The 25918-nt window shown below is 56.6% G+C and overlaps 1 protein-coding gene and 1 long non-coding RNA gene across 3 annotated transcripts; one reads left to right on the plus strand and one right to left on the minus strand.

Annotated features, from left to right (window-relative positions):
• Positions 1 to 131: 131 nt before the first annotated feature.
• On the minus strand, positions 132 to 15280 carry LOC119113834 (zinc finger protein 436). Of its 2 annotated transcripts, XM_037238065.1 has the most exons (14): positions 15204 to 15280; positions 12132 to 12329; positions 11032 to 11187; positions 10385 to 10552; positions 8364 to 8540; positions 7514 to 7659; positions 6932 to 7046; positions 6330 to 6445; positions 5035 to 5181; positions 4115 to 4214; positions 3058 to 3260; positions 1829 to 1970; positions 1014 to 1088; positions 132 to 703 (listed from the first exon to the last, which is right to left on the minus strand). In XM_037238065.1, the coding sequence occupies exons 2-14, from the start codon at positions 12327 to 12329 to the stop codon at positions 500 to 502; spliced, it is 1947 nt and encodes a 648-aa protein (XP_037093960.1). In that variant the 5' UTR covers positions 15204 to 15280; the 3' UTR covers positions 132 to 499. The 2 variants fall into 2 exon arrangements, with proteins under 2 accessions (XP_037093960.1, XP_037093961.1); XM_037238066.1 differs by lacking the exon at positions 8364 to 8540.
• A 343-nt stretch (positions 15281 to 15623) lies between these two features.
• Positions 15624 to 21996, plus strand: LOC119113835 (uncharacterized). The gene is made up of 4 exons (XR_005095973.1): positions 15624 to 15756; positions 20197 to 20256; positions 20563 to 20668; positions 21956 to 21996. It is a non-coding gene; the product is annotated as an uncharacterized LOC119113835 (long non-coding RNA).
• The last annotated feature ends 3922 nt before the right edge of the window (positions 21997 to 25918 follow it).

Raw genomic sequence — 25918 nt, forward strand, 5'->3', positions numbered from 1 at the left:
GTGCTCAAACTGCTACGAATCTCACGATGCAGAGCGTTGCACTACGAGCGAGAAACGTCCACCTGTGCTGAGTGTGTACTTCGCGAGAAGTCCAGAAATCAGACAAAATGCATGCACTATAGATCACGCACATTTTGGTGTATTGACACACACACACACACACACAGCAATACAAGTGATGAGTGGGCTAAACATCGCTAGATACATGGTTCCGCGAGATTTCGTTAAAAAAATGGCTAAGCCCGTCGACCGTAACTTTATCCAAACTGTGAACAGGCGACGTTATAAACACGCTGAGATAAGCACACAGTTGACAAAACCGACACTGCAACATTGATGCCATTCACTCATCTTCGCAATGTATAACACTGCTACTGCCAACAATGCTCACAAAATATTGCTCTCCTCCCAACCAAAAGAGAAAGTCCCGCCAGGTAAACCCACCTTTACCTTAAAAACACTGCCAACAAAAAAAAAGAAAAAAGGGTGAGTTTGACCACTACTGCCACCTATCGTCACCCTGATCACCCTGGGATACAGGCTCGTTCCGTTGCTGCCATCTATCGTCAGCCAGATGAGGCTGCGCAGTGCCCGGCGAGTCCAGCTGGGCGTGAGGGGAGTCCGTTTTGAAGATGATCTGCGTCACGCCGCCACTGGCGCCGTCCAACTGACCCCCTCCGGACGAGTCCAATACAGAGAACAACTGAGGAAGACAGACAGTGAACTGGCAGTGAGAAACCAAAGGCTACCTTCTGCCCATCGTCGATTGAAAAACTTCCAAAAGATGCGGAAAGGTGCATTTGTTATTGCTAACACTATTTTCTCATTGTTGGGTTACAGGTGAATCCACTGTTTCAACGAAACACACTAAAAGGCAAATGCTTTCAGATCAAGGACAAGTGATGAGTGCAGCGACGAACCCCTCAGCCCGTCGAGTCCTGACCTCTAGTGGACCCCTCCCCCTCCCCCTCTACCGACGGTGACCGGTGACCGTCCAACGAGCCGTCCCTCACCTGCTGCTGACCGGCGGCGATGAGGCGAACTGAGCCGGTGGCCTCTTCCGCCGGGGCATCCATCACGAACACGGCCTGGCCGCGAGGAGACACGATCACGCCGGTGGGGAGACACGGTCACGCCGGCAGGGAGACACAGTCACGCCAGCGGGGAGACACAATCACGCCGGCGGGGAGACACAGTCACGCCGGCGGGGAGACACAATCACACCGGCGGGGAGACACAATCACACCGGCGGGGAGACACGGTCACGCCGGCGGGGAGACACAGTCACGCCGGCGGGGAGACACAATCACGCCGGCGGGGAGACACAGTCACGCCGGCGGGGAGACACAATCACACCGGCGGGGAGACACAATCACGCCGGCGGGGAGACACAATCACACCGGCGGGGAGACACGGTCACGCCGGTGGGGAGACACAGTCACGCCGGCGGGGAGACACAATCACGCCGGCGGGGAGACACAGTCACGCCGGCGGGGAGACACAATCACACCGGCGGGGAGACACAGTCACGCCGGCGGGGAGACACAGTCACGCCGGCGGGGAGACACAGTCACGCCGGCAGGGAGACACAGTCACACCGGCGGACAGAGATACGACTGTGGTTGGGGCGGAAGGACAAACTACCCCAGTCTTGACTCCTGTTTTAAAATCAAGAAACCACACGTACGCTATACATCCCTTTGACATCTCAGCCTCTGTCGCAACCACCGCAGGCTCCCAGACCTCCCACCTGCCCGGTAGCTGGCCGCTCGCAGCGCAACACGCGCCTGATCCGGCCAGCCCCCCCCCCCCCCCCGCGCCGCCTCACCTCGTTGATGACGTAGTCGTTGCGGTGGTCGCCGTGCCCGGTAACCTGCATGTGCTGCAGCAGCGGCGGCCGACGCAGGAAGCCCAAGCCGCACAGTCGGCACTCAAACGGCTTCTTCTTCGAGTGGATGAACATATGCGTCCTGCGGGAGGACGGCCGACTCAGGCGAGCGCCGCGTCAGGCTGGCGGCCGGTGAAGTGGCGTGGACGGTACGGTGGCGGCAGGGGGTTCGGATGGTCGCCGCGCGCTGGGTGAACGAGTAAAGCCTAGCGAGGCAGTGGTATATGGGAAGAATAGGAACGGTGAGGACAGAACAGGGGAGCAATGATGTGGACAGGAGGTACTTGATTGGTTCCAAGTGGGGAACAAGCATCTTAGGTGAGCCAGAACGTGTAGGATAGCAAGACGTCTTACAGCGTGGTCCAATCCGTTTTATGCTGTCCTGTGTGGGTAACATCGATCATCTCCATGCTGGACAGCAACTGCCCAATGGTGTCCCACTTTCCTGGTCGCTGAGCCGGCTGATCGGGCCCTCATGTGGCACACTTCGTAGTGCGATGGCGCCCAGCGAAAAAAGAATAGGTCATCCAGCTCAAGTCAAACCACACGTGAGTTTGTCCAGTTTCGAGTCTGAACGCCCCGGAGCTCGTTCAGACCGCGATAAGTATCGCCTGAAGCTGTCCGGCATCAGCCAGACCTCACCTGCCCTTACCCAGCCCGAATCAGACAGCCCGCGGCCGTCCCGCCCCGCCCGGCCCCCGCCGGGGCTGTTCGGCCGCACCTGAGCCTCTCACTCGCGGCCGTCCCGCACCGCCCGGCCCCCGCCGGGGCTGGTCGGCCGCACCTGAGCCTCTCACCTGAGGTTGTCCCGCTCCGCTCGGCCCCCGCCGGGGCTGCTCAGCCCACCTGAGCCGCTCACCTGAGGTTGTCCCGCTCCGCTCGGCCCCCGCCGGGGCTGCTCAGCCCACCTGAGCCGCTCACCTGAGGTTGTCCCGCTCCGCTCGGCCCCCGCCGGGGCTGCTCAGCCCATCTGAGCCTCTCACCTGAGGTTGCCCCGCTCCGCTCGGCCCCCGCCGGGGCTGCTCAGCCCATCTGAGCCTCTCACCTGGGGTTGTCCCGCTCCGCCCGGCCCCCGCCGGGGCTGCTCAGCCCACCTGAGCCTCTCACCTGAGGTTGTCCCGCTCCGCCCGGCCCCCGCCGGGGCTGCTCAGCCCAGCTGAGCCGCTCACCTGAGGTTGTCCAGCCGGAGGAATCCGCGCTGGCAGATGGCGCACTTGTACTGCTTGCCGGAGGCCGGGGAGGCGGCGACCGAGCGCGGCGCGCCGGCCGGCCGCTCGCCCTCCGACGCCGCGTGCGCCGACGCCCGGTGTGTCTCCAGCTCGCGCGCGCGCCGGAACGCCTTGCCACAGTCGACACACTTGTGGTTCCGCTCCTGGCGGCCGTGGGGGGCAGGTAGGGGGTCAGATCAGGGGCCAGGTCAGGGGTCAGGTTAGGGGTCAGATCATGGGTCAGATCAGGGGTCAGATCAGGGTTGAGGCAAGGCGTCAGATACGGGATCCGGTCAGTAGTGAGGCCAGGGGTCGGATAGGTCAGGGGTCAGTTCAGGGGTCTGATCTGGGGTCAGATCCTGGGCCAGATCTGGAGTCAGGTCGGGGGACAGGTCGGGGCGCGAGGATGGAGGCGGCTATCACCAGACGCCGTCCCCGACGGCGGCCGTGGTGGTCCGAGCTGGAGGCAAATGCTCATATACGTGCACCTCAGGTCGTGAACAATCCGCTGGCACTGTCGTCACATGTTGGCAGCTCCTCGCGAGTGATACAGGTGAGGTCCGGGTGTCAGGGGAGCATGTCACGCTACAGCTGACACAGCCTGTCCAGATGTGACCATCTGTCCTCCCTTCAGAAATGCGGCATGTCCGGCACAAAGTGCACACAACGTGACAGATACAATGTGCCGTCACCTGTAAAGAAAACTGAGGGCGGTGGGTGTCCTGTGAGAAAAACAACCCGTCATGGGTTATTAACGCTTAAACCATCGTGGGTTAACTGCTGTCTGCAAGACTGTCACGATGGTGTAATTAAGGGAGAGTCATGGTGGCTCCCTATTCAAAGACCGAGTGGATTAAACAAGGGCGAGTAGCTGTAGCAGCTGGGCGGCGCCAGCGAATGTGGTCCAGCAGAATTTCTGCAGCACCTCAGCGATACCACAAAAACAAACAGCGCGTGTTTTGACCACCCGACCCAGCGTCGTCTCCCTTCCCCGTCGCCCAATGGTCCGAGAGCTTACCGTTTTGTGCGCGAGGGTCGTATGTTGGTACAAGTTGGACTTGTGGGTGAACTGTCGTCCGCACAGGTCACACTGGAACGGCCTCTCCCCCGTGTGGATCCTGGGTCACACGAGCAGCGCTCTCATCAGCGCACATCAGGACGACGCCAGGCCAGCGCGGCAGCTGGGACGACGCAGGCGCCGCACTACACATACAGCACAATGACGAGCACGCGCCCTCCTCCGCTTCGAGGCAGACCCAGGAGGAGCATCGAACCCCTCGCTGGCGTTGCCAGGGCCGGTGCTGACGCCGGCAGCGCCAGCCAATCCGGGCCAAGCCCCGTCAATCCAGTGGTGGCGTTTGGCGGCGCCCGCCCTGGACGGACGAGACACACCGGCGCCGGAAGGGGCGGCGGGGCGGGGGAGAACTCTGTCTCTGGCCCGGCTCGGCAGACCGGCGCAGACGCCCGCCGCAGTGCTGGCTCGCCCAAGCTGTACCGTCGCCACCCGCCAGGCGCGCGGGTGAGCTGTGCGACGGGTCACAGAGAAATCCCCTCCCCCCCCCCCCCCCGCCTGCCATTCCGGGCAGGTCTGCCGGCGAGGCTGGCCACACTGGCACGCGCCAGCGAAAGATCTCGACTAACCGCCATCTACAGCTTTGACGAAGTGACAGCAAGCTCCTCCAAACGCCCACGAGCCACTCCTTTTCACGTCTTTGTCCCCAGCGTAGTGACAGACGGGTGTTGTGCACTGCCTCGGGGGGGGGAGGGGGGGGGGAGGATAGGCCCCTCCGGAGCCCAGCTGGCTACTAGCTACCCCCGGCTACCACTCGCTGGGGGGGGGGGGGGGGCTGATCCGACCCGCTCCAGCCATCGACACACCACCTCCCCTACCTCCGCCCGTCCCGCCCGGTCGGCCGGCCCGCCGTCAGGCATACTCGCCGGTAGTGGGAGGCCAGCCGATGTTTGGTGCTGAAGCGCTTCTGGCACACGTCGCAGCAGAACTGCCGATTACCCGTGTGGTTGACGACGTGCACCTCCAGAGAGGCGCACGAGCGGAAGGCCCTCTCGCAGCCCTCGTACTCGCACCTGGCGGCAGGGCGACATGACAGGACTCGGGGAGCTCGAACGCCCACCCGGCAACGAACGACGCTCGTCAACATCACCGACTCTCGTAACCAGCCCGCGGCCCTGTGCGTCCCACCACCGTAAGTCACGCCTGACTGACGGCGGGCAGGTGCCGGGGAACGAGTCAGCTCCATCAGCTTTCCATCAGCTCTCCATCAGCTCAGCTCCAGCCGACTGCGAGCTCGGCGCCGTGCGGGTACGCCTGGTCACGTCGAGACGGCAGGCGCGCGCGCCGCCTCCGAGCGACCAGCGGGCCGCCGGCACGACGGCGACGGCAGGCGCGCGCGCCGCCTCCGAGCGACCAGCGGGCCGCCGGCACGACGGCGACGGCAGGCGCGCGCGCCGCCTCCGAGCGACCAGCGGGCCGCCGGCACGACGGCGACGGCAGGCGCGCGCGCCGCCTCCGAGCGACCAGCGGGCCGCCGGCACGACGGCGACGGCAGGCGCGCGCGCCGCCTCCGAGCGACCAGCGGGCCGCCGGCACGACGGCGACGGCAGGCGCGCGCGCCGCCTCCGAGCGACCAGCGGGCCGCCGGCACGACGGCGACGGCAGGCGCGCGCGCCGCCTCCGAGCGACCAGCGGGCCGCCGGCACGACGGCGACGGCAGGCGCGCGCGCCGCCTCCGAGCGACCAGCGGGCCGCCGGCACGATGGCACCACCGCACCACCATCAGTTCGCAGCCAACCAAGGCACGACGTGGGGCGCCGTAAACCCGCGCCCCATGGTCGGGCCGCCATCTGTCGGGCTGCCGCAGACAGACGGGTATGAGGTACGCGGACTACAGGGCAACATCCAGAGCTGAGAGGGCGACCAGTGTCCGTTCCCGATGACGATCATTTGGGCTTTGGGGCGCACCGACTACAAAGGTCACATGGCGCTCGTAAGTGTCTGTCCCCAAAGTGTTCCAAGGATCCTACGGGTCCGGAAAAGGGCCCCGTGGACAGGCCTCCTCGCTGGGTCTTGGGACGCTGGGATCTGTCCCTCACGGGTCTTCAGGGTCTCACAAGTCTCCAGGGTCCCACGATGTCCCAAGGGTCACGACGGAGGGTCAAGTGCACGCGGCCGGTGGCGACTGGGAGCGAAGCCGCGCGCCCGACGGCTCACTCACCGCCAGGGCTGCTCGATGCCGTGCTGGCGCTGCTGGTGTGTGCGCAGCCGGCCCACAGTCGAGAACTTCTCCTGACAGAGGTCACACGTCTGCACACCGCCGTGCTTCCGGTGCACCTGCGCCAGAGACGGGCCAGAGGTCACTGCGGGTCACGACTCTCCTGACAGAGGTCACACGTCTGCACACCGCCGTGCTTCCGGTGCACCTGCGCCAGAGACGGGCCAGAGGTCACTGCGGGTCACGACTCTCCTGACAGAGGTCACACGTCTGCACACCGCCGTGCTTCCGGTGCACCTGCGCCAGAGACGGGCCAGAGGTCACTGCGGGTCACGACCGACAATCAGGCAGGCCACTACAGGTCACCATCGCCAAGCGCAGGTCCTACAGGTCACCACCAATGGACGCAGGTCACCATAGTAAAAAAGACCGCTGTCATCGATGGGCCCATTGGACATGCCGGCTGAGGACAGCCGGCAGCTGCAGCGCGGCTGACCTGAGGAGCGCCCTCGTCACTCTCCTGCCCTGTCCTCGGACGCGCACACCCCACCAGAGAGTCAGCCCTTGACCGCATCCCGTCAGACCCTGACGACCATCATGCACACCTTCATGTGGACGGCCAAGCAGACGCGCCGGCTGAAGGTCTCGCTGCAGACCGGACACTCCAGCAGTCGCTGGCCGCTGTGCTGGGCCTGGTGCTCCAGGTACGAGAGGCGCGACCTGCGGCCAGCGAGCGCCGGGTCACGCACGCTCTAAACGCCCAGCAGGGACGACAGGGCTCGCCGCCGAACGGTGCTGCGTACGGGCAGGCCCGATGTCTTGAGCGACACAATCGCTTTTAACTACGTTTTAACCGGCGCAAAGATGCTACTCTGATTGTTGGAATGAAACGGGGTAAAAGCCGGCCGAAACAATAACATAACGCACGTAGTTATTCCTCCACTTGTACTAAATGGACGGCTCAAGCAATAAAATGACTGGAGATGGAGGTAGATCACTGCTGTTTCATTTCCACGGTTCATTCATTCACGTCCACAAACCAAGGTCAAGCGTGACAGCTGTAACAGAGTGTGAGCATTTCTACACGCAAAAATGTCGTGCTACGGTCGTCACGCGTAACTTACAGCGAGACTCACCGCCATCCCACAGAAAGCCAGTCCGTGGTCGTCGGCGCCCCTTCCGCTCACCTGAACACCTTGCGGCAGTGTTTGCACTTGATGTACCGCTTGGCGTCGTGGAGCGTGCGCCGGTGCCTCTTAAGCTCGGCCTCCAGGTAGAAGCGCTCCTGACACTCGTCACAGCCATACAGGGCCTCGCCCGTCCGGTGCACCGACTGGCGACGCCACCACGGAGCCGTCACCGTCACTCCGCGCCCCCCCCCCCCCCCCCCCCCCGTGCCCCTCCCCCGGGTCAGGGCCACGCTGTTTAGGCGGGCCTAGGCGTCGCAGGACGAGACCCGTGCCCTGGTAGTGAGCGCCAGGAGCTTTCAATATGTCCATTGAAAAGCACCCGGCGAGCTTTGGTAGTTAGGTGCGTCCCGAGCCACCCCGCCTTCTGGTCACACACCAGAGGAGCCCCGAGGGTTCACCCGCGTAGTGCCCACTTCTCTACCATTATTTTAATTTGTTGCTTTAACGAAACATCGCTTGTACTATTGACCAGATTCGCCACATTTACCGCGTGACTGAAGCTTAATAAACGAGCTGGGCTATGCCTAAGAGGCCAGCGGTGGTCGGATGGCGTCAGAGGCACGCCCCGCTCGCTCACGAGCAAACACGCACCTGCACATTAGTGGAGCGGGGCCTGGTCCATATATTGGCATACACACTCCGCCGGGTGCTTACCCAGTGGATGCTAGAGCTCCGCTCCGCCCCCCCCCCCCCCCCCCTCCCGAGGCGATCGGTGCGAGCGTTGCATTGCAGCTTGTGATGACAAAATAATAAAACGATCACAGCTTGTCGCGAGACGCTGCCGAGTCTCCGTCAGCAGACATAGCACGCCGGGGAAGAGTCGCCTGCTGCCCGACTACGCGCCCACCTCCACATGACTATGCAGCTCGTGCTCTGACTCGGCCACCAGGGGGCACTGGGGGCAGGACAGGCCGACCGGCCGGTGCCGCTGGTACCGGTGCTCCTGCAGTCGCCGCGCGCTGCCGAACGTCTGGCCGCAGCCGGCCTCGGCGCAGAAGAACGGCCGCACAGGCTCTACGCCCGGCTGGCGACGGGCAGAGGAAGCCGGTCACGGCCCGTGTCACGGCGGGGGAAGCCGGTCACGGCCCGTGTCACGGCGGGGGAAGCCGGTCACGGCCCGTGTCACGGCGGGGGAAGACGGTCACGGCCCGTGTCACGGCGGGGGAGGAAGGTCACGGCCCGTGTCACGGCGGGGGAAGACGGTCACGGCCCGTGTCACGGCGGGGGAAGACGGTTACGGCCCATGTCACGGCGGGGGAAGACGGTCACGGCCCGTGTCACGGCGGGGGAAGACGGTCACGGCGGGGGAAGACGGTTACGGCCCATGTCACGGCGGGGGAAGACGGTCACGGCCCGTGTCACGGCGGGGGAAGACTGTCACGGCCCGTGTCACGGCGGGGGAGGAAGGTCACGGCCCGTGTCACGGCGAGGGAGGAAGGTCACGGCCCGTGTCACGGCGGGGGAAGACGGTCACGGCCCGTGTCACGGCGGGGGAGGAAGGTCACGGCCCGTGTCACGGCGGGGGAAGACTGTCACGGCCCGTGTCACGGCGGGGGAAGACGGTCACGGCCCGTGTCACGGCGGGGGAGGAAGGTCACGGCCCGTGTCACGGCGGGGGAAGACTGTCACGGCCCGTGTCACGGCGGGGAGGAAGGTCACGGCCCGTGTCACGGCGGGGGAAGACTGTCACGGCCCGTGTCACGGCGGGGGAGGAAGGTCACGGCCCGTGTCACGGCGGGGGAAGACGGTCACGGCCCGTGTCACGGCGGGGGAGGAAGGTCACGGCCCATATCACGGCGGGGGAAGGCGGTCACGGCCCGTGTCACGGCGGACGAGGACGGTCACAGACGGTGTCACGGCGAGGAGGACGATCACGGTCGGCGTCACGACGAGGAGGACGATCACGGCCCGTGTCACGGCGGGGGAGGAAGGTCACGGCCCGTGTCACGGCGGGGGAAGGCGGTCACGGCCCATGTCACGGCGGACGAGGACGGTCGCAGACGGCGTCACGACGAGGAGGACGATCACGACGAGATCACGACGAGACGGTCGGCGTCACGGCGGGAACGACGACCACGGCGATCGTCACGGCTGGAGAGAACGGTCACGGATGGTGCCACGGCAGGAGGACCATGGAAGTGGTGAATAGGTGGATCGCGACTGGATACCTCCTGAGGGGATTCGTCCCTCGCGAAAACGGTGTATTTTAACGATGCAGGGGAGGTGCGAGGAAGGATTATCCTTGGCTTACCAGTCGGTGCCGGACAAACTACGGGGAACTGTCCAGCCAGTGGTGAGGCTCCTCCCCCGAGAGGACGTTTCACCAAGATGGTGTGCGGAGGAGGGGGGGGGGGGGGGGGGGCTCAGCGCTGACCGAATAGATGAGCTCACCCTCAGAGGACACCAGCGGAGCGGGAGGACAGGCGCGACCCTGAACCCCAATGGGAGCCGCTGGCCGCCGTCAACACCGCGAGACTCAGGACCCGAAGACACGTACACAGCTTGACCGAACCAGTGTATGCGTGTGTGTTGTTTTTGTGTGGGGGAGGGGGGGGGGGGGGCGCAGCCAAGCGGTCGTTCAAACAGCACACACGGCAGAAGGAATGTTTTACAACCCCACGCAGGCTCGGACGCAGTAATGGACGGAGAACTTCAGCCTCCCTACGCCCGATAAAATTTCGGAATTGGAACATTCAAGACCACGGCGTATGTAAATGACAGGGCTTTCCAGAATCGTTCGAATGCAGGAACTCCATACATTCGAGCGCAAAATATTAACACAAAATATGAAAAAGACCGTGGAGCGTTAGTCCAAGTTGGGTGTCATTTTCCGAAGCCGCCACGATCGGGGCAGGCGGGCGGACCCACCGACGGGCTGGACGCCGCTGTTTGCTCCTCCACTACCCGAATACTGATGTTCAGCTCGGGACGAGCCGCCTCCCGCGGCGCCGGCTCCTCCCGCCGGGGAGGCGGGGAGTCCTCCCCGGCCGGCGGCGGAGAGCCACCCGGCTGGCGGAGCGCCTCCTCCGCCCGCGTCTGGTCGCAAACAGTGAGAGGTTAGAGAACGCGGCTCCGTCCATGCATGTCAGGTAACGCGACACGGGCGATTTAAAGCCAGCTCTTGTTTTTCCGGGGATATTCCCCATAATGTGACATCCGCTTTTAAACGTGATCTTCGGTCTTGCTGACAATGGGGTGTTCTCGTCACATTGGGATGACTGTTTGCCAGATAATTTAACCTTACGACTGCTAATTGTATGCATAATGCTAAGTGCTTATGAGCTGACACGACGTCCAAGAACGCGTAAATGAATGGGCGAGAGCGTTAGGAGAGAGAGAAGGTGTGCAAAAAGGTTGCACACTTTACGTCAAGCATCCTATACAGCATTTAAAGATCATTGCGGACATGTGCCTTTGCCAGCAGAGGTATCGGTCCTGCACATCGGCATGACTCAACCGAGCCGTAATCCACGTCACGTCAGCAGATACATCAGCCAATGCAGAGAGCACACTACCTTTGCAAAAGCGGCCGACGCCTTGGCGAAGACGATCCGCATGTCACGCCGCATCTGAGAGACGGCTGAGGACATCTGACAGTAGCTGTACAGCTTGCTGACGCACGTGCGGCAGAGGCGAGCTGCTTCCCGCACCTCCGATATCCCCAGCAGGTCCTGGCCAGCACCACAGATGGTGGGACAGGGGTGGGACGGGCGGGGGAGGGGGCGTTGCTCCACGAACTTTATCTTCTGTTTGGGATGCATGGACACATGAGCAGTAAAGACACAGCAAGCAAATATTAATATCCACATAATGCATGACATATGCCGTCAGAAGTGAACAACTAGTGTGTGAACAGCAAGAACGCCTAACAACTAGTGCACGAAGGCCGCGGACGTACGCATGCCAGACAACGCAGTCTGCGTGTCTGAACTGCGTAGATGTACATATGTCATGTCATGGCATACGTGCGCATGTCAGACTGCGTAGATGTCCGTATGTCTGGCATAAGTGCGCATGCCAGACTGCGTAGTCAGCATGTCTGGACTGCGCGCACTCGCCGATTATCACTCCAATGTCAGGCGGCAGGGCGCAATCGCGAGTCAACGCTGACCCCAACACCCGACAAGTGGCGCAATGCCACGCCGGATTTCGGCCGGGCCTATTCCGGTGACACCAGTTGGGAAAGTGCTGTTCTAATGGCGTCTTTACACGCGTGCACAACAGCCATTTGGATACTAAGTCAGCAACAAGGCTTGCGATGCACTCCCTGGACACAGAAACTTAAATAAATGAAATGCTCGCTGGTACCTATGTACAAGTGGACTTACCAAAAGTGGACTAAATGCAAGTGGACTTACCAAGGATTCCAGCCAATTAATGGACTAAATTTCGCCTCCAAGTCACACGATTTTTGACTGAAGTAGATCCTCATGCTCACAAAGATAGTTTTCATTAATTTAGAGGCCCACAGTGACTCTCCGCGATTACACCGCTATGAGACAGCGGAACAGGATTATTGGTGAACACAACTATCTGATCATGGTTGGTCATGTACCAAAAAGCCAACAGCACAGTAAGAACATGCATTAGCCATCCACAAATGATATGCTCTCACCTTGAGGACATCAAGCATGGCATCGCCTGACCCATCCAAGATCAGTTCAGAAACGACATTAGCAGGATCCTCCACCACGGAGGAACAGCAAAAACATGGATTCGTCGCGCCTCGGCACTTTTCAGACTCTTCTTTAATATTGAGCACAAGTTCAGATGCCAGATCTTCAGCAGCCACACGCATCCCCTCCGCGGACATCTGGAACATGATCACCGTTGGACATCACCCCGACCCGGACTTCCGATAAAACCGGCTTGGGACTTCGTTTAACCTTGCTTTTGTGCATTTATCTTTGGAGCCCTGTTCCTGCTCATGTTCGGTCTGCCCTTGAGCTGGGCACCGCTCGCCACATTGCAGCGCCTCTGTACTTGTGTTTGATAAGACCCTACACTTGGCATCTGGGTTTCCTCATCTATTTGTTTGCTATTGTATCTATTTTGCATCGTATGTCTGCCCCGAGGAAAGGCTGAAGCACTCATGGACATACTAATGACCCGTGACGTGCGGAGGGAGACGCGCATGGGAGTAAAGGTATCAAACACACACACATACATATACCGAACGCAAAGTCAACAAACAGGTGGAATTAAGGTATGAAAGCATGAAGGAAATGTCACACAACTGGCTCAGGAAAACATCACAGCCAGCAGTACAGCAGAATTTCATGTTGAAAGTCAACACTTCAAGTGATTTCAGACCGTGATTCAGATCAGATCAGATCAGACCGTGATTAAGCTGTGACGTGTTCGTGTGACATGTGATGTTTTTAACCGTTTCGGTTGGTTCATGTGCATGCCAGCGTGGGTGGGAGGTCTCGGTTAAAGCCTGCCTTTGGGAGGCTTTTCACAGACCGGCTCCCAGCCAGGAGATGGCAGTAGCTGGGGAGTGATCGCCCTGCCACGGGATTACCGCTGTGACAACCAAGGCTTGCGGTGTCGGCTCAGGGGCATGGTCTGCCTTTAAATACACCTAGCGCTCCCGCTCCTGTGGCATTTCCCAAAGGCACCATCTTGCTCCAAATCTCTGGAGCAGTCCTCCGGTTCACGGGGCCAGAGGAATCAGAAGAGCCACTGTGCGTGCACGAGTGCCACCTGGGGGGCAAACGTGCGACCAAGACTTCCCTGCAAGGGTGCAAAAAACTGAAACCTCTGAAATGCATGTAGTGCATGCATAACTATGGCTTTGGTTGCATGCATCATTCAGTTGTTTGATTGTTTGCATCATAAGTAGGGCATAACAAATGTTCTAAGAAAAAACTGTGATGTGATGTGAGAGCAAATTCAGCAAGCAAATTCACACCCAGGGAGGGACCAACCAGACTCTGTGTGACTTCTCTATCTTCTTAACCATCTTCTCAACCTTTTGAGCATCCACCTGCTACGGCCTGGGCACATTCTCACACAAGCCTGGGCACCTCCCTGCCCATGTTTGTCTGGCATTCACCACCTGGGACAGTGGGACATGCTTCTTTTTGTAAGTGGGCTTTGAAGGAAAAGTAAAAGTTCTCCTCTACCCATGTTTAGGGGCACACCTGGGCCTTTACACCTGGACCCAAACTCTCTGGCTCTCTGCTAGGGTTTGCAGCACCTGCCACTTGGCTCGGGCTTCTACGAGGCTGGAGGCTTGGCAAGTCTCTCCATCTCAGTTTGCTGCGCTCAGCTACATCCATCAATAGGCTTTGCTTCACATGAAATTAGAGGCGCCTTTTTACTTAAACATGGGGTGTACCTGTGCTTGGCCATTTGATTGCAGCCTGCCATCTACCTTTAGCCTTGAGGTTGAGCCTCAACCCTTCAGCTTGGGACAGTCCTCCAGATATTTGAGTGTCCCCTGCTAAACCTGGTGAACATTCTGCTTGACATCTGGCTGCCCCTTCATCTAGGCTTGAAGCCCTATAGATGGATAGTATGGTAATTATGTGGGTTTGGAGCTGATATGCCTTGTGTTTCAACTGGCCTAGAGTACAGGTTTTGCCCACATCACCTGGTTGCCTGGGTTAAGCTGTGCTGCTCTACTTATGTCTTTTTCATTTTAATTGCATGCAGCAGATGCATCTTCATGGTATAAAAGGGTGCCCATCATGGGTGTCAAAGAGGCCCAGGCCCTCTAAGCCAGCCCTGTCATGTGTCTGTACCTGGAGCCCCCTCACCTTCTGGAGGTACCAATCTTCCTTGGGCTGCTTGACTGTGATGATATATGGTCCTGATCTGAGTTATGTTATAGTGCAGTATCACTTGACAAGGTATATTCAAGGGGGTTCACTGGGTACTGTTCCCTAGATAGCCCATGTTTAGAAAAAATACATGGCTATGAGCTTTGAATGCCATCTAAGCACCTCTCACCAGGACATGTTTGTTTAAAAGTGCCCTGCACAGTACAAGAAAGTGAAGTTCAACCGGCTTTTGAAAATCAGGATAACTTTCAGTATTTTAGAGCCCACAACAGAAGTACTCCACACCCACAAAGCATTTTTAATCTGGCCCTGCCACCTGCTGCCTCATCTCCTCCCAGGGTGTGTTGCAAAATGCAAAACATTCTCTTGAAAGCAAGAAACACATGACAGGTCAGATTACAATATGATATATGGTATCCATCAGCTACAGATTGATCTGCACAGGTCTAGATCAGTTCTAGGGCAAGTTCATGAAAGAGTGTCTTTTTAATTACAGTATTTACATCCTTGGCTTCACCTAAAAACTGACTTAACTCTAACTGTACCATGGGGATTGGCATACTGTTTTCAAATAATTTGTCACTTGTTCAACCAATCCCTCTCACAAACTCAAAAGTGTGAAGAGGAAAAAACAACAGACCATGTGCCAATTAATAAATACACTTCCAACCAACTACTCATGAAAGGTTGGTAACTGAGTAGTTGTCCTACAAGCAAGTTTCATTTTTGTAAAAATCCGAATCCTCTGAATGGATGGATTCCTGGGATCAAATCTCACGCTAAGCAGTGCTTGTTGTGTGAGCCCTGAACCCTACCATTCGGTCGCACAATTCCAGTTCAACGGCAAAATTTGGTGGAATTTGTATCGAAAATGATAGGCAAGGCAGCGGCAAACTCACGCTTTTCTTGTCACGGGCACACGACAGCCGTGGCACCAGCACACAAACAACGCTCCCGGATTAACGCCCGCTACGATATAAAAACCAAAAAATTTAATTAACGTATACAGCTACATATCACGTGGTAATACTTTAAAACTGCGCTTGTGGGTTAGTTGTAATATTTTTCCGTATTTATATAGATAAAATATTATAAAATATATATTTTTTTAATTTATAAGGTGTTATATGCAATTTTTGATATGAAAATATCTTATAATCTTGTACTATTTTCCTCATAAGCCATCTGATATAATCAAAATGCAAGACATTTTTGCGCTAATAACGCCTTATGCGCGTCATGTTCGGTTCACGAATGATAAACACCTCCCATCCCCACTGAGTCCTGTAGCCTGACCTCGTAGCCCGTCCACACATCGATCTGAAGGAACGTGCCTTGACGGGAGCAGTGTTAACATATTCCTGACCCTCCCCCTCGCGAGCTTCTTCGAACTAAGTCCGAGTGCCTGGGTCTCGGTTGGACCGTGGGGAGCCTGCTGTGGACTTGTTTTGGGTAAGTTTGTTTAGAATAAGGTCTGTCATGCTTTTCAGCGGCGGAGGCAGCATTTTCTAGGGGGGGGGGGAAGGTAGGAGCTCGGTGAGAACACATCACATCGATTTTTTGGTTCCTGTCAGTTGCCTTCCAGGAGCCATCTGCGGTGAAAGGATGATACAGGCTTAAATGGCCAGGAACCCATGGCTGTGCCCCTGGTTCCAATCAAATTGTATTTTCATGGACGTTCATTCCAACCGCCTGTTTGCCTCCACAGATATTGACATACATTTGGTTACCTGGTTGGTCTGCTGGAAGAAGCAAATGTCTAATACAGATTCCATTTGTTGCATCATTAATGCCATAGTTTTGCACACAAGGAAGGCAACTCTTTAAGTCTTCCCATTGTGGGGACCAGGAGAAGGACACCATCAGATGTACCAAACAGGGACTAGGAATGTGGGAATTTTCCAGTGTTCTTTGCACACATGCCATCTTCAATTTTGATAAGTGCAACTCTAAAGATGTGCATTTAAAAGGTACTGAAATGAGCTACTTCACATATATTTCAGTATTCTCCATTCTTGCTGGTCTGGCTAAGAAAGTGGGTAGTGAAGCTACCATAAATTGCATTAGCCCAAATTAGAGTATTAGATTTAATATGCTAAGCAGGCCTAATGCTTGATAAGTATAGGGTAGAGACTAATCACCTGACCGAGTTATCCTTTGCTACTACTTGCTGTGCCTGAAGAGGGCTTGGAAATATGAAAGGAAAATTGCTATTTCTTTTACAATGATACCCAGTCAGCCTGTCATGATTTTACAGAGAAGTTAGATTAAGTAATTCAGATGCAAGTATTGCTGTGAACAGCTTCCCTATGCATACAGCAAGCTTTTTTATGCACTCAGTATATTTAGTGTTTTATGTGGTTGCTTTCAGGACCTGGATGTGTCCCTGTAAATGATGCATAGTGGATGTCTTAAGACTAAAAACAAGGTAGAAATAACCACCACCAGAACTCAAGGAATTAAAAATGTGTAGTAATAAGTGTTGCTGCATGGTTTCATTTGGGTCAGCAAATCTCCACCAGGCTAAAATCTACATAAGACAGCAAACTGGGGTGTGGCAGGCTCAGATATGACTACAGAATTGATGGCTGGTCTAAAGGATAAATTTTGACAATGCCTTGTAAATAACACACATGCTTCTTTTGATATCTTGTTTCTTTTAACATCAGAAGCAATAACATGACCCAGCTGGACCTCATCTGCCATTTTTAGGACCTCAACAGCTATCTAAAATATGGCAATTGAGGAAGCCTGAGACATTGCAAAATTGATAGACCTATTTTGGTTGAGGGAAAATAACTGAGCCATTTTGAAATTTGAGACTGAAGTACAACAGGTGGTTCTGGAGGAAGGGTCCTACTCTTGAGGATTATTTCTCACAAAGTTTTGTGATGAATTCCAGCAATTTTGGGCAAACTGGGTATTAAAAAGAGTAACCTTAAGGCTTACACAAATGCTACATACAGCATAACATTTACACTCAAGAACTCAGTTTGTGTATATCAGTATACTTGCACAGTTATGTGAAATGATGTGCATGGTTATATCATTGCAGCTGCATGATTCAAGAGAAAATTAATTGTGCATAATGCTCCATAAAAATATGGCTAGAATTTCCTAAGAGGCTGTCTTAGCATATATCTTCATACAACTGCACATTGTGCTGCTTTGCACTTCTTTGTTGTCTCCACTTATTTATCAGCCCCTAACCCATGGGGTCAGACAGTTCACATGTTAGCTGCTGCAACATTGTCATGCTGTATCTCTGATAACAAGTGGCTTTTCTTAGATAAAGGAATACCTGGATGTGCTTGAACATAAAGATTTAAGTTTTGAAAATTGAATTTCCACCAATAGACAAACTGTCTCATCAGGCATTCTCTAAGATCACGAGCAAGCCCAGACACCACAGCCATGCTAGACCACAGTAATTGTCATTGATGCGTAAGATCAGCTCATACTTATGAGAGCATCGATGTTTTCCACAGGTGTCGCACGTAGAGCATTCTGTGCGTGCATTGCTGGAACAGACACAGTACATTTGTCTTTCTCTAAGATGCCGCCTCCGGATGGGCGACGTTTCATTCGCAGTTGTGCGAGAGCTACGCTCCGAACACCCCAGCTCGACATGTCGCGAGGGACTGAAGGTTTTTGGCGCCATTGTTCAGGTGCACCACAACGTGTGCGAGCACACAGTCGCTGCCCACTTGCGCCGGAAAAGTTTCCAACAGTTGCTTACTCGTGTCTTTTATGAAGAGCTGGTGACTGCTGTGGTCATGTTAACGCCCGTAGAGGCGAAAAGATCAGCAAGGAGGCGAACCTGGGTCTCCGACTTTGGTGTTGAGTGTTATCCCAACCGAGCTACTCTGCCACCATGAATTCGGAATCAGTTTGTACACCTGCCCATTGCCCATATTCGTTGGCCAGGATTGAACACCCCTCTCTAACATGCTTAGAGAACTGTACCGAGATCCCTCAGCTCCTGTCATTCATGACTTATTGACCCATGTGTGCAAGACCCAGGCGTGGCCACCCAGGCAGAATAATGTCTGCTGAAGGGACGTGATTCCTGAAAGTTTGCTCTGTCTTGCATAGTGACATGACAAGGCTGTCACATGCCAGCCTGACATCGTCGGCCAGCTGTCAGCTGTCTTTGATCGACGGGTCACACAAGAGTGGCTCGGGGGCGCAGACACATGGGTATGCCACATGGCGAGATGTTTAGCATTTTACACAAGAGTGGCTCGGGGGCGCAGACACATGGGTATACCACATGGCGAGATGTTCAGTATTTTACACAAGAGTGGCTCGGGGGCGCAGACACATGGGTATGCCACATGGCAAGATGTTTAGCATTTTACACAAGAGTGGCTCGGGGGCGCAGACACGTGGGTATGCCACATGGCGAGATGTTCAGCATTTTGCACAAGAGTGGCCCGGGGGCGCAGACACATGGATGTGCCACATGGCGAGATGTTTAGCATTTTACACAAGAGTGGCTCGGGGGCGCGGACACATGGGTATGCCACATGGCAAGATGTTTAGCATTTTACACAAGAGTGGCTCGGGGGCGCAGACACATGGGTATACCACATGGCGAGATGTTTAGCATTTTACACAAGAGTGGCTCGGGGGCGCAGACACATGGGTATGCCACATGGCAAGATGTTTAGCATTTTACACAAGAGTGGTCCGGGGGCGCAGACACGTGGGTATGCCACATGGCGAGATGTTCAGCTTTTTACCGCCCAGCCAAGCTGCTCGGCAGTCGATCGCCGTCAGATGCATGCAGCCGCTGCCACTTTTAGTCAAAAGCTGTCACTGCGGACCTCACATCTTCTTGGACCTAACTCAGCTTCGTTGCATAATTGGCTGAAGGCTGTGATCAAAAGTTTGAAGTTGAATCTCGGACGTATCAAAATATAAGATGCAGACTTGTTGGCCGTTGGGGTCAAAGATCGACGCATGCGGGAGTGACCACGGACAGTGGCGAGTGGCGCCGGTCGTGGCCACGCCTCTTAAAGGCGTCAGGTGACGCCGGCCGCCGGCTGTACTGCTTCCCCTCGCCATCTGGCGGCGGTGGCCGGCGGCAGTGCGCATGGACAGCTGACCGGCGGCGCGGTGCGAACGGTGCCGCCGCAGCATACGCGGTGGGGTGGCGGACCGTGCGGTGCAGAGGTCATGGCGTCCACTGCTGTTGTTGTGGGGAAAGCGGCGGGACGCTCGGCCAGACGCTGGGTATCGTCCTGCTGCTGCTGCTGGGGAGGTGGCAGGGGACGCTGTGCCGGACGCCGAAGCTCTGCGCCGGGCACCAGCAGTGGTTTGGAGGAGATCTCGAGCCGAGGTGTCGCCGCGGGTCGAATGACTGAGCGTGGCTGACAGCTGGCGCTTCAGACTGGCTGGCGCCGCTCTGGGCGCTGTCTGGTGACGGCCCGGGACGGTGACGTGACGGCAGTCTAGTGACGGCCGGCGCGGGCGCCGCGCGGGCGCAGACACCGCACAGCGGCGGGCGGCGCCGGCTCCGGCGGTGCCGCAGCGCCCGTGGCGCTGATTGGTTCAGTCCGCTTCCTCACGACCCGTGCTCGCGTTAATAAATGCGTGTGGCGTCGCGTCGATGCTGGAGCCCTGGAGCTGGAGCTGGAGCCCGAGTGCACAGTCCACATAGCCGGCTGCGAACGACGCGAGCGCTTGCGGCTGCAGCCACACGAACGCGGGGATTTGTCAGTTTCTGCGAGGAACACAAGCGATCTATACGGACGAAGGCATCGTGTGAAATCGTGATCCGAGCTTCCACGGCGTCAAAGTCTGGTATTTTGGATGGCATAGTTTGCGAATACTCCAGAAGTCACTAAGAAATACTAGTGCCGTAATTGCTGATGCTCTCTGTTGCAGATTCTGCGCTAAGTTCCTGGTGGAAATGAATAACCGACCAAATGGGTTTAATCATGAGAGGTGAGCACCTGGCTGTTTGGAGTCTTTGTTTTGGGCCGCGCCGACTTGCAGTACAACCTATCCAACCAAGGACGCGACTGAAAAACGTGTTCATATGTAAATGAAACCCACATGAAATGTGCACGTTCGTCACTGTACGCGTGTGAAGCGCATTGAGGATGTACCGCACTCGTATTCGCTTCGTGAATTTTGTCCGCGAAACTCGTGTGATAGAATCCTCTTTTAAGCTTTGTGTCGTGTTTGTGTCGTTTTCGTCATTTTTGGTGGTGCATTTTCTCGCCATGATGCAGCTGCCATCCTTCTCAGGACTGGCCAGAAACGCTTAAGAGATATGGATGAGGTGGAGAACGAATGCCTGCCGATATCAAAACGCATCAACAGTTTGTCCCTCAACACATCACATGCTCACGCGGTAAGTAACCCGACACCCTGAACGTGTACACCACGGCTCATCACATGCTCACGGCCGTAAGTAGCCCCGACACCCGGAACGTGTACAACCACGGCTCATCACATGTCACACGGTAAGTAGCCCGACACACGGAACGTGTACCACCGCGGCTCATCACATGCTCACGCACCGGTAAGTAGCCCGACACCCTGAACGTGTACACCACGGCTCATCACATGCTCACGCGGTAAGTAGCCCGACACCCTGAACGTGTACCACCCACGGCCTCATCAACATGCTCACGCAGTAAGAACCCGGCACCCTGAACGTGTATCCACCACGGCAGTCTTGTGCAGCTGAGTCTGTCCTGGAGGCTAAGATTCTGTCGTGTTACATGCGGACATACGTGATCTGCACGCAGGTCATATCGTGACTGATGCGCGGAAGCTCCGACAGGTAATCCCCCTCGCGGTCGAGGCCCCCTGTGTTTTGTTTCCTGTGTCACTTCTCTTCACACTGGTGCCTGTCGCTGGCGCGGCGCCTCGAAGCGTACAGAGGATGCTTGCAGCTGCATGCTGTATCAAGCATATCGAGTCACCACGCTATGTGAACTTGCATGTATATTCCGTCCGAGCCGAAAACTTTCAGCTTGTGGTTCCGAAGGTCGAGCAAATTAAACCAGAGTTGCGCAGGGGAAGAAATGTGCTGTGTAAAATATGGATCGTGCGCAGAGTAAACAAGGTAGCATATGCCAGCCAACGCCTCCAGTATTTGTGAGCAACGCCACAACGATGCCGCTTTAGCTAAAGTGATCGGATGTTGGAAGACTGTGATCTTCATTTTAGTCTTCTTTTTATTTACTTTTCTCTTCATTTTTTCATCTCCAAAGGTGACTTTTGTTTTAATGTTTTGCGTAGTCGATCGTTTTCGGATCATTTTTTTGGAGGCTTTTGTCAACACTTTGATTCAATTCGCCGACCAATTCGATTCCGAACGTTGTAATTGCTCCGCGCTGTTGGTCGTTTTGTAAACTAGCGAGCCATCTCTCTACTTCCTCCTGCATTGGTTGTATATTCATGACAAAATAGGCACTAACAAGGCTCGACACTAAACCGAGCAGAGATGTATTTTAGGCAGCATCAATTTCTGCACTCAAAACCTTGTCAAGCTTCTTCAAGTTTTCCCCCACAGATTATCCTGTACCTAGCGCAATATCAGTCGCATGCGCAAATCCTCGGTGTGTCCGTCGGTCGGTGGCGGTCCCTTGCGGGCGACGCCCGTCCTATCAGTTGTCGATATCGCCGGCAGGGTGGCTGGCCGGCGGCCGGCACCTCGTCACAGGCCGGCGCGCCTGGCCGGCCGGACGCAGCGCTGAGTATGCCGATGCTGGCGCCGGAGCCGGCTGGCGCTGACGCTCCGCCACCGCTGGCGCCGGCGCTGGCGCCGGAGCCGGACCTCACGCCGGACGAGTGCCCGCAGTACTTCACCATCAACAGCTACCTGTACCGGCTGCACCTGGAGCGGCTGCGCCGACAGCACAGACAGTTCTGAGCGGTGTTCGAGCGTGCGGTGGACTCAGACGGCGGCCGGGATGTGCGGGCGCCCCGCCGGCCGGCCGCGGCTCCCGCACCGCCCGGGTCACGGGAATGGCGCGCGCGTGGTGTCGCTGTAGTCAGTGCGTGCATGTGTGGCGTGTTTATATCATGGTTTTGACTTGTGCAGACACGTTTTCTGCGTGGCGCCGTTCATATGCAATGGTTTGCTGGTGTCGTTACTGCTGCTGTATGCCGTAGCCGCGTGTACTCTGTGATGCGGGCTTCCCATCGCCTGCACCTATGCGACGGGCTGGGGCACCCGGGATCCAACTGGGGCACCCGAGATCCAGCTGGGGCACCCGGGATCCAGCTGGGGCGCCCGGGATCCAGCGTGTCGCAAGACCGGCACAGCCAGCTTCGAACGCGGGGCGCGGATGTTGTGACAGGCCGCGTCGTGTGAAGTGCTCAGTGAAGCCCACTGCCGCTGTCGTTCTTGCCACTGGGCTGGCAGCCGCCGCCCCGCGCGCTGCGAGGCGGGGCGTGCTGGCGATTCAGGGACCCGCTATTGCTTACGCTCTGTGATATGTTGCCGGCGTTGGTGCCGGCCGCCGGTGTTATCTCGTCATCTGCTACGCCCTTCCAGGTTACGCCATAATGCAGCATATTGTGACGGTTGTGGACATTAATACATAACGCCTTGACGAAGACCGGGTGGAACCTTGGGAGGTGCGTGCGCTGGCGGCGCGCGCGGATGGCACGCGTGGGTCGTGGCGACCGCGGCCAGGAGCGCCGCCCCGACCGGTCGGAGAGCAGGACTGGTGCGCTCCGCTCAGGACTGGTGGACCTACAGGCAGAGGACTTTATTGGTTGGGTAAACTCATGGATACCCTCGTGGAATGCAGAACGGGCTGTGTCGGGTACCGATATGGAGACAATGGTGGGCGCGGGTGCAGGCTCAGGTAAGGCTTTTACAAAATATCTGGGAAATACTTAAAGAAATACGGTGTATTGTTGCTTCCCACGCTTCTTTACGCCATAATTGGCTTCATCTACACTGGTCTTGCGTCCCCCAACGCAAAAGAGCAACTCTGGGCGTAAGCTTTTCTAAACGTCCCTACAACTTAAAACTAACTCGCTAGAAAAATGCATACGGATGGGTACATCTGATTGGAAATAGGTAGCAGTCGGGCACAGTCACAGCCCCATGAGCAGCGGGGGAGTGACTGAACGGCATGCTTCCTGTGGATGTCTAACTGCAGGCGCCTGCCGGCCGATGACGTCACCGACCGGAACTTAACTGAAGTCGAAGGTCAAGGCGCCTTTGTTTTGATTTCGCCACGTGGCGTCGCACGCCAAATACCGGATGAGTTCACCTGTAAGGGCAAATACTGAGTCCTGTCCTGTGCCTGTCCCTCGCCGGGCAGCCACAAACACCACCACACGCAGCCACAAACACCACCACACCACCACGCACACCAACACACCACCACACGCAGCCAACGCAAGCGCGGAGTCCGCGGCGCGTACCATAGGCTGACCCAACGAGCAGAGAAGTAATGCGGTGTAGTATTTGGCTGGAGTGCCTCGCTGGTTTGGTGAGCTGGCAGAAACGCCTGGCCCCGTACACATTTCAGTATTCAAGCTGAAGGTCGCGGCCAGAAGCAAATTATATTCTTTTGCAACGGAATGTCCGAATCTTCGAAGGAATGCCATGGACTTTTTCAGCGGCACCATTCAAGAATTATTCACCTATTTTCGTTGCTCGGAATGTTCCACATTTGAAGATATTGAAGCCAGCATCAGACACGACGAAATTAGCTTACTAGCAACTCTTCGTATATCTATAAGTGAAAAACTGCTGCTTCAACAACACAATTGCAGCCCTCTAAGACACCGAAGGACTACTACAAAACCACTACTACAGAGCCTTGGAGCGCACACTATTGGTACCATTTTGCAATATCTTGTTTTTTTAATACTGCGGCATGTGCAGTTGGCAAAGGAATTGCATTCTTTGAAGCCTTATTCAACAAACTACATGTGCGACACGTACTAACTCTATTCATGCGCATTTCTACCGCACTAATTATTGTGGTGTCTACGTGAATTGCAAATGCCTAGACTGCTGCAGCAAGCTAATGCAACGCCCGCCTCTCACATGTTCAGCCTGTTAGGTGACCGCAGTCTCGCGGCAGCATGCCATGCTCGACAACCAACACTGTTTTGCTTCGACAGATCCCACTGCAAAACAGCGCGACTGGGTGAATTAAAAATGAATACAGTACGTGATCGCAATTCAGCCTTGTGGACATCACCTGGAATTCTCACGTCATATTTCAAACAAAGTGCTATATCCGAACTTGAAACGCAAGCCAAACTCATGAGAACAGATCAACCGACCCGCCTCGTGGCCGGTCTGGAACGCAGCGCGTGTCTCCGCCCCTCCCCTCCAGAAGGCGTACTTATGACGCCGCTCCCTCATCCGGGCCGGGTTATGGGTCGGGTCTGATAAGGATCGTGCGTGCCCAGCCCTCATCGTCTCCATTTCCGCTCGTGCTGACCAGACGAGACTGACGCCGGCGGCGTGATGCGGCGTCGGGGCGGCCAGCCAATCAGCGGCGCTCGTCGCGGGTCGCGTGATCGCCCCGGGCTACGACAACACGCCCGGCCACCGTCCGATGTCCGCCGGCTCCGGCCGCTGCCGGCAGAGGCGCGTGCGGGTGGGCTGGATGCGACGAGGTAGGGTGTCTTTAAAGCCTTGGCCCGGATGGCTTCGGCTTGTTTTGCGAGCGAGACTCAGTCGCGTAGCTGAGCTACGAGCTGCGGTTGTTGGAATGCCTGCTGATTGATCGACATATTTACATAGCGAAACTGGAAAGATTAAGGTGATCTTCTGTGGCCATTCTGAAGGCTGGGATGTTTGCACGGGAGTGGGGCAGCGGCGTGACCGCTGGCGCAGGCCTGGGCGATGAGTTGGCCGGCTGGGTGAGCGTCGCGCGCCGGCCAGAGGCTCAGACCTGCCTGAGCGGGACCCGAACTTGAGTGCTCGTCGCGTTGGCTTGGTTCACTTACATGCTTGGGGGGAGGGGGCTGGCCAAAAGTCGGCTGAGGGGTGCGGCACTCATCGAAGGCAAGACCAAGCTCGTCAGATTTCAAGCTGTGATAGAATTTGCTCCGCATCTGGATGGACGGCTGCTTGGTGGCGAAGGATGCACTGTTGCTGATTGGGCACGTTTCCACCAAAACCAAGCGCTGCTTGCCGTAGTTCAGCGCGCACCCAGAATATCGGAGTCCTGGTGACCAGTGCGCACCCAGAATGTCTGAGTACTGGTGCCCATTGCACACCCGTAATGTCGGAGTCCTGGTGACCAACGCGCTCTCGGAATTTGGGAGTCCTGGTGACCAGTGCACATCCAGAATGGCGGAGTACTGGTGACCAGCGCACAACCAGTATGTCGGAGTCCTGGTGACCAGTGCGCGGCCAGAATGTCTGATCCTCGTGACCAGCGCTCATCCAGAGAGTCAGGAGTCCTTGTGATCGGCGTACAGTCAAAATGTCGGAGTCCTAGCGATCAGCGTGCAACCAGAAATAGCCTATGGAACGTATTTTCAACCTGACACCTCGACCCGCTCCCTTCCAAGCATCGTGCCAGCTGACCACTTCACTGTACACGGTGGCAGACTGGCGGTATGTTGTAGACCACTCGACTGCACACGGTGGCAGACTGGCGGTATG

This window comes from Pollicipes pollicipes, unplaced genomic scaffold (assembly GCF_011947565.3).
Source record: "Pollicipes pollicipes isolate AB1234 unplaced genomic scaffold, Ppol_2.1 Scaffold_7262;HRSCAF=8765_pilon_pilon_pilon, whole genome shotgun sequence".
NCBI classification, from domain to species: Eukaryota; Metazoa; Arthropoda; class Thecostraca; order Pollicipedomorpha; family Pollicipedidae; genus Pollicipes; species Pollicipes pollicipes.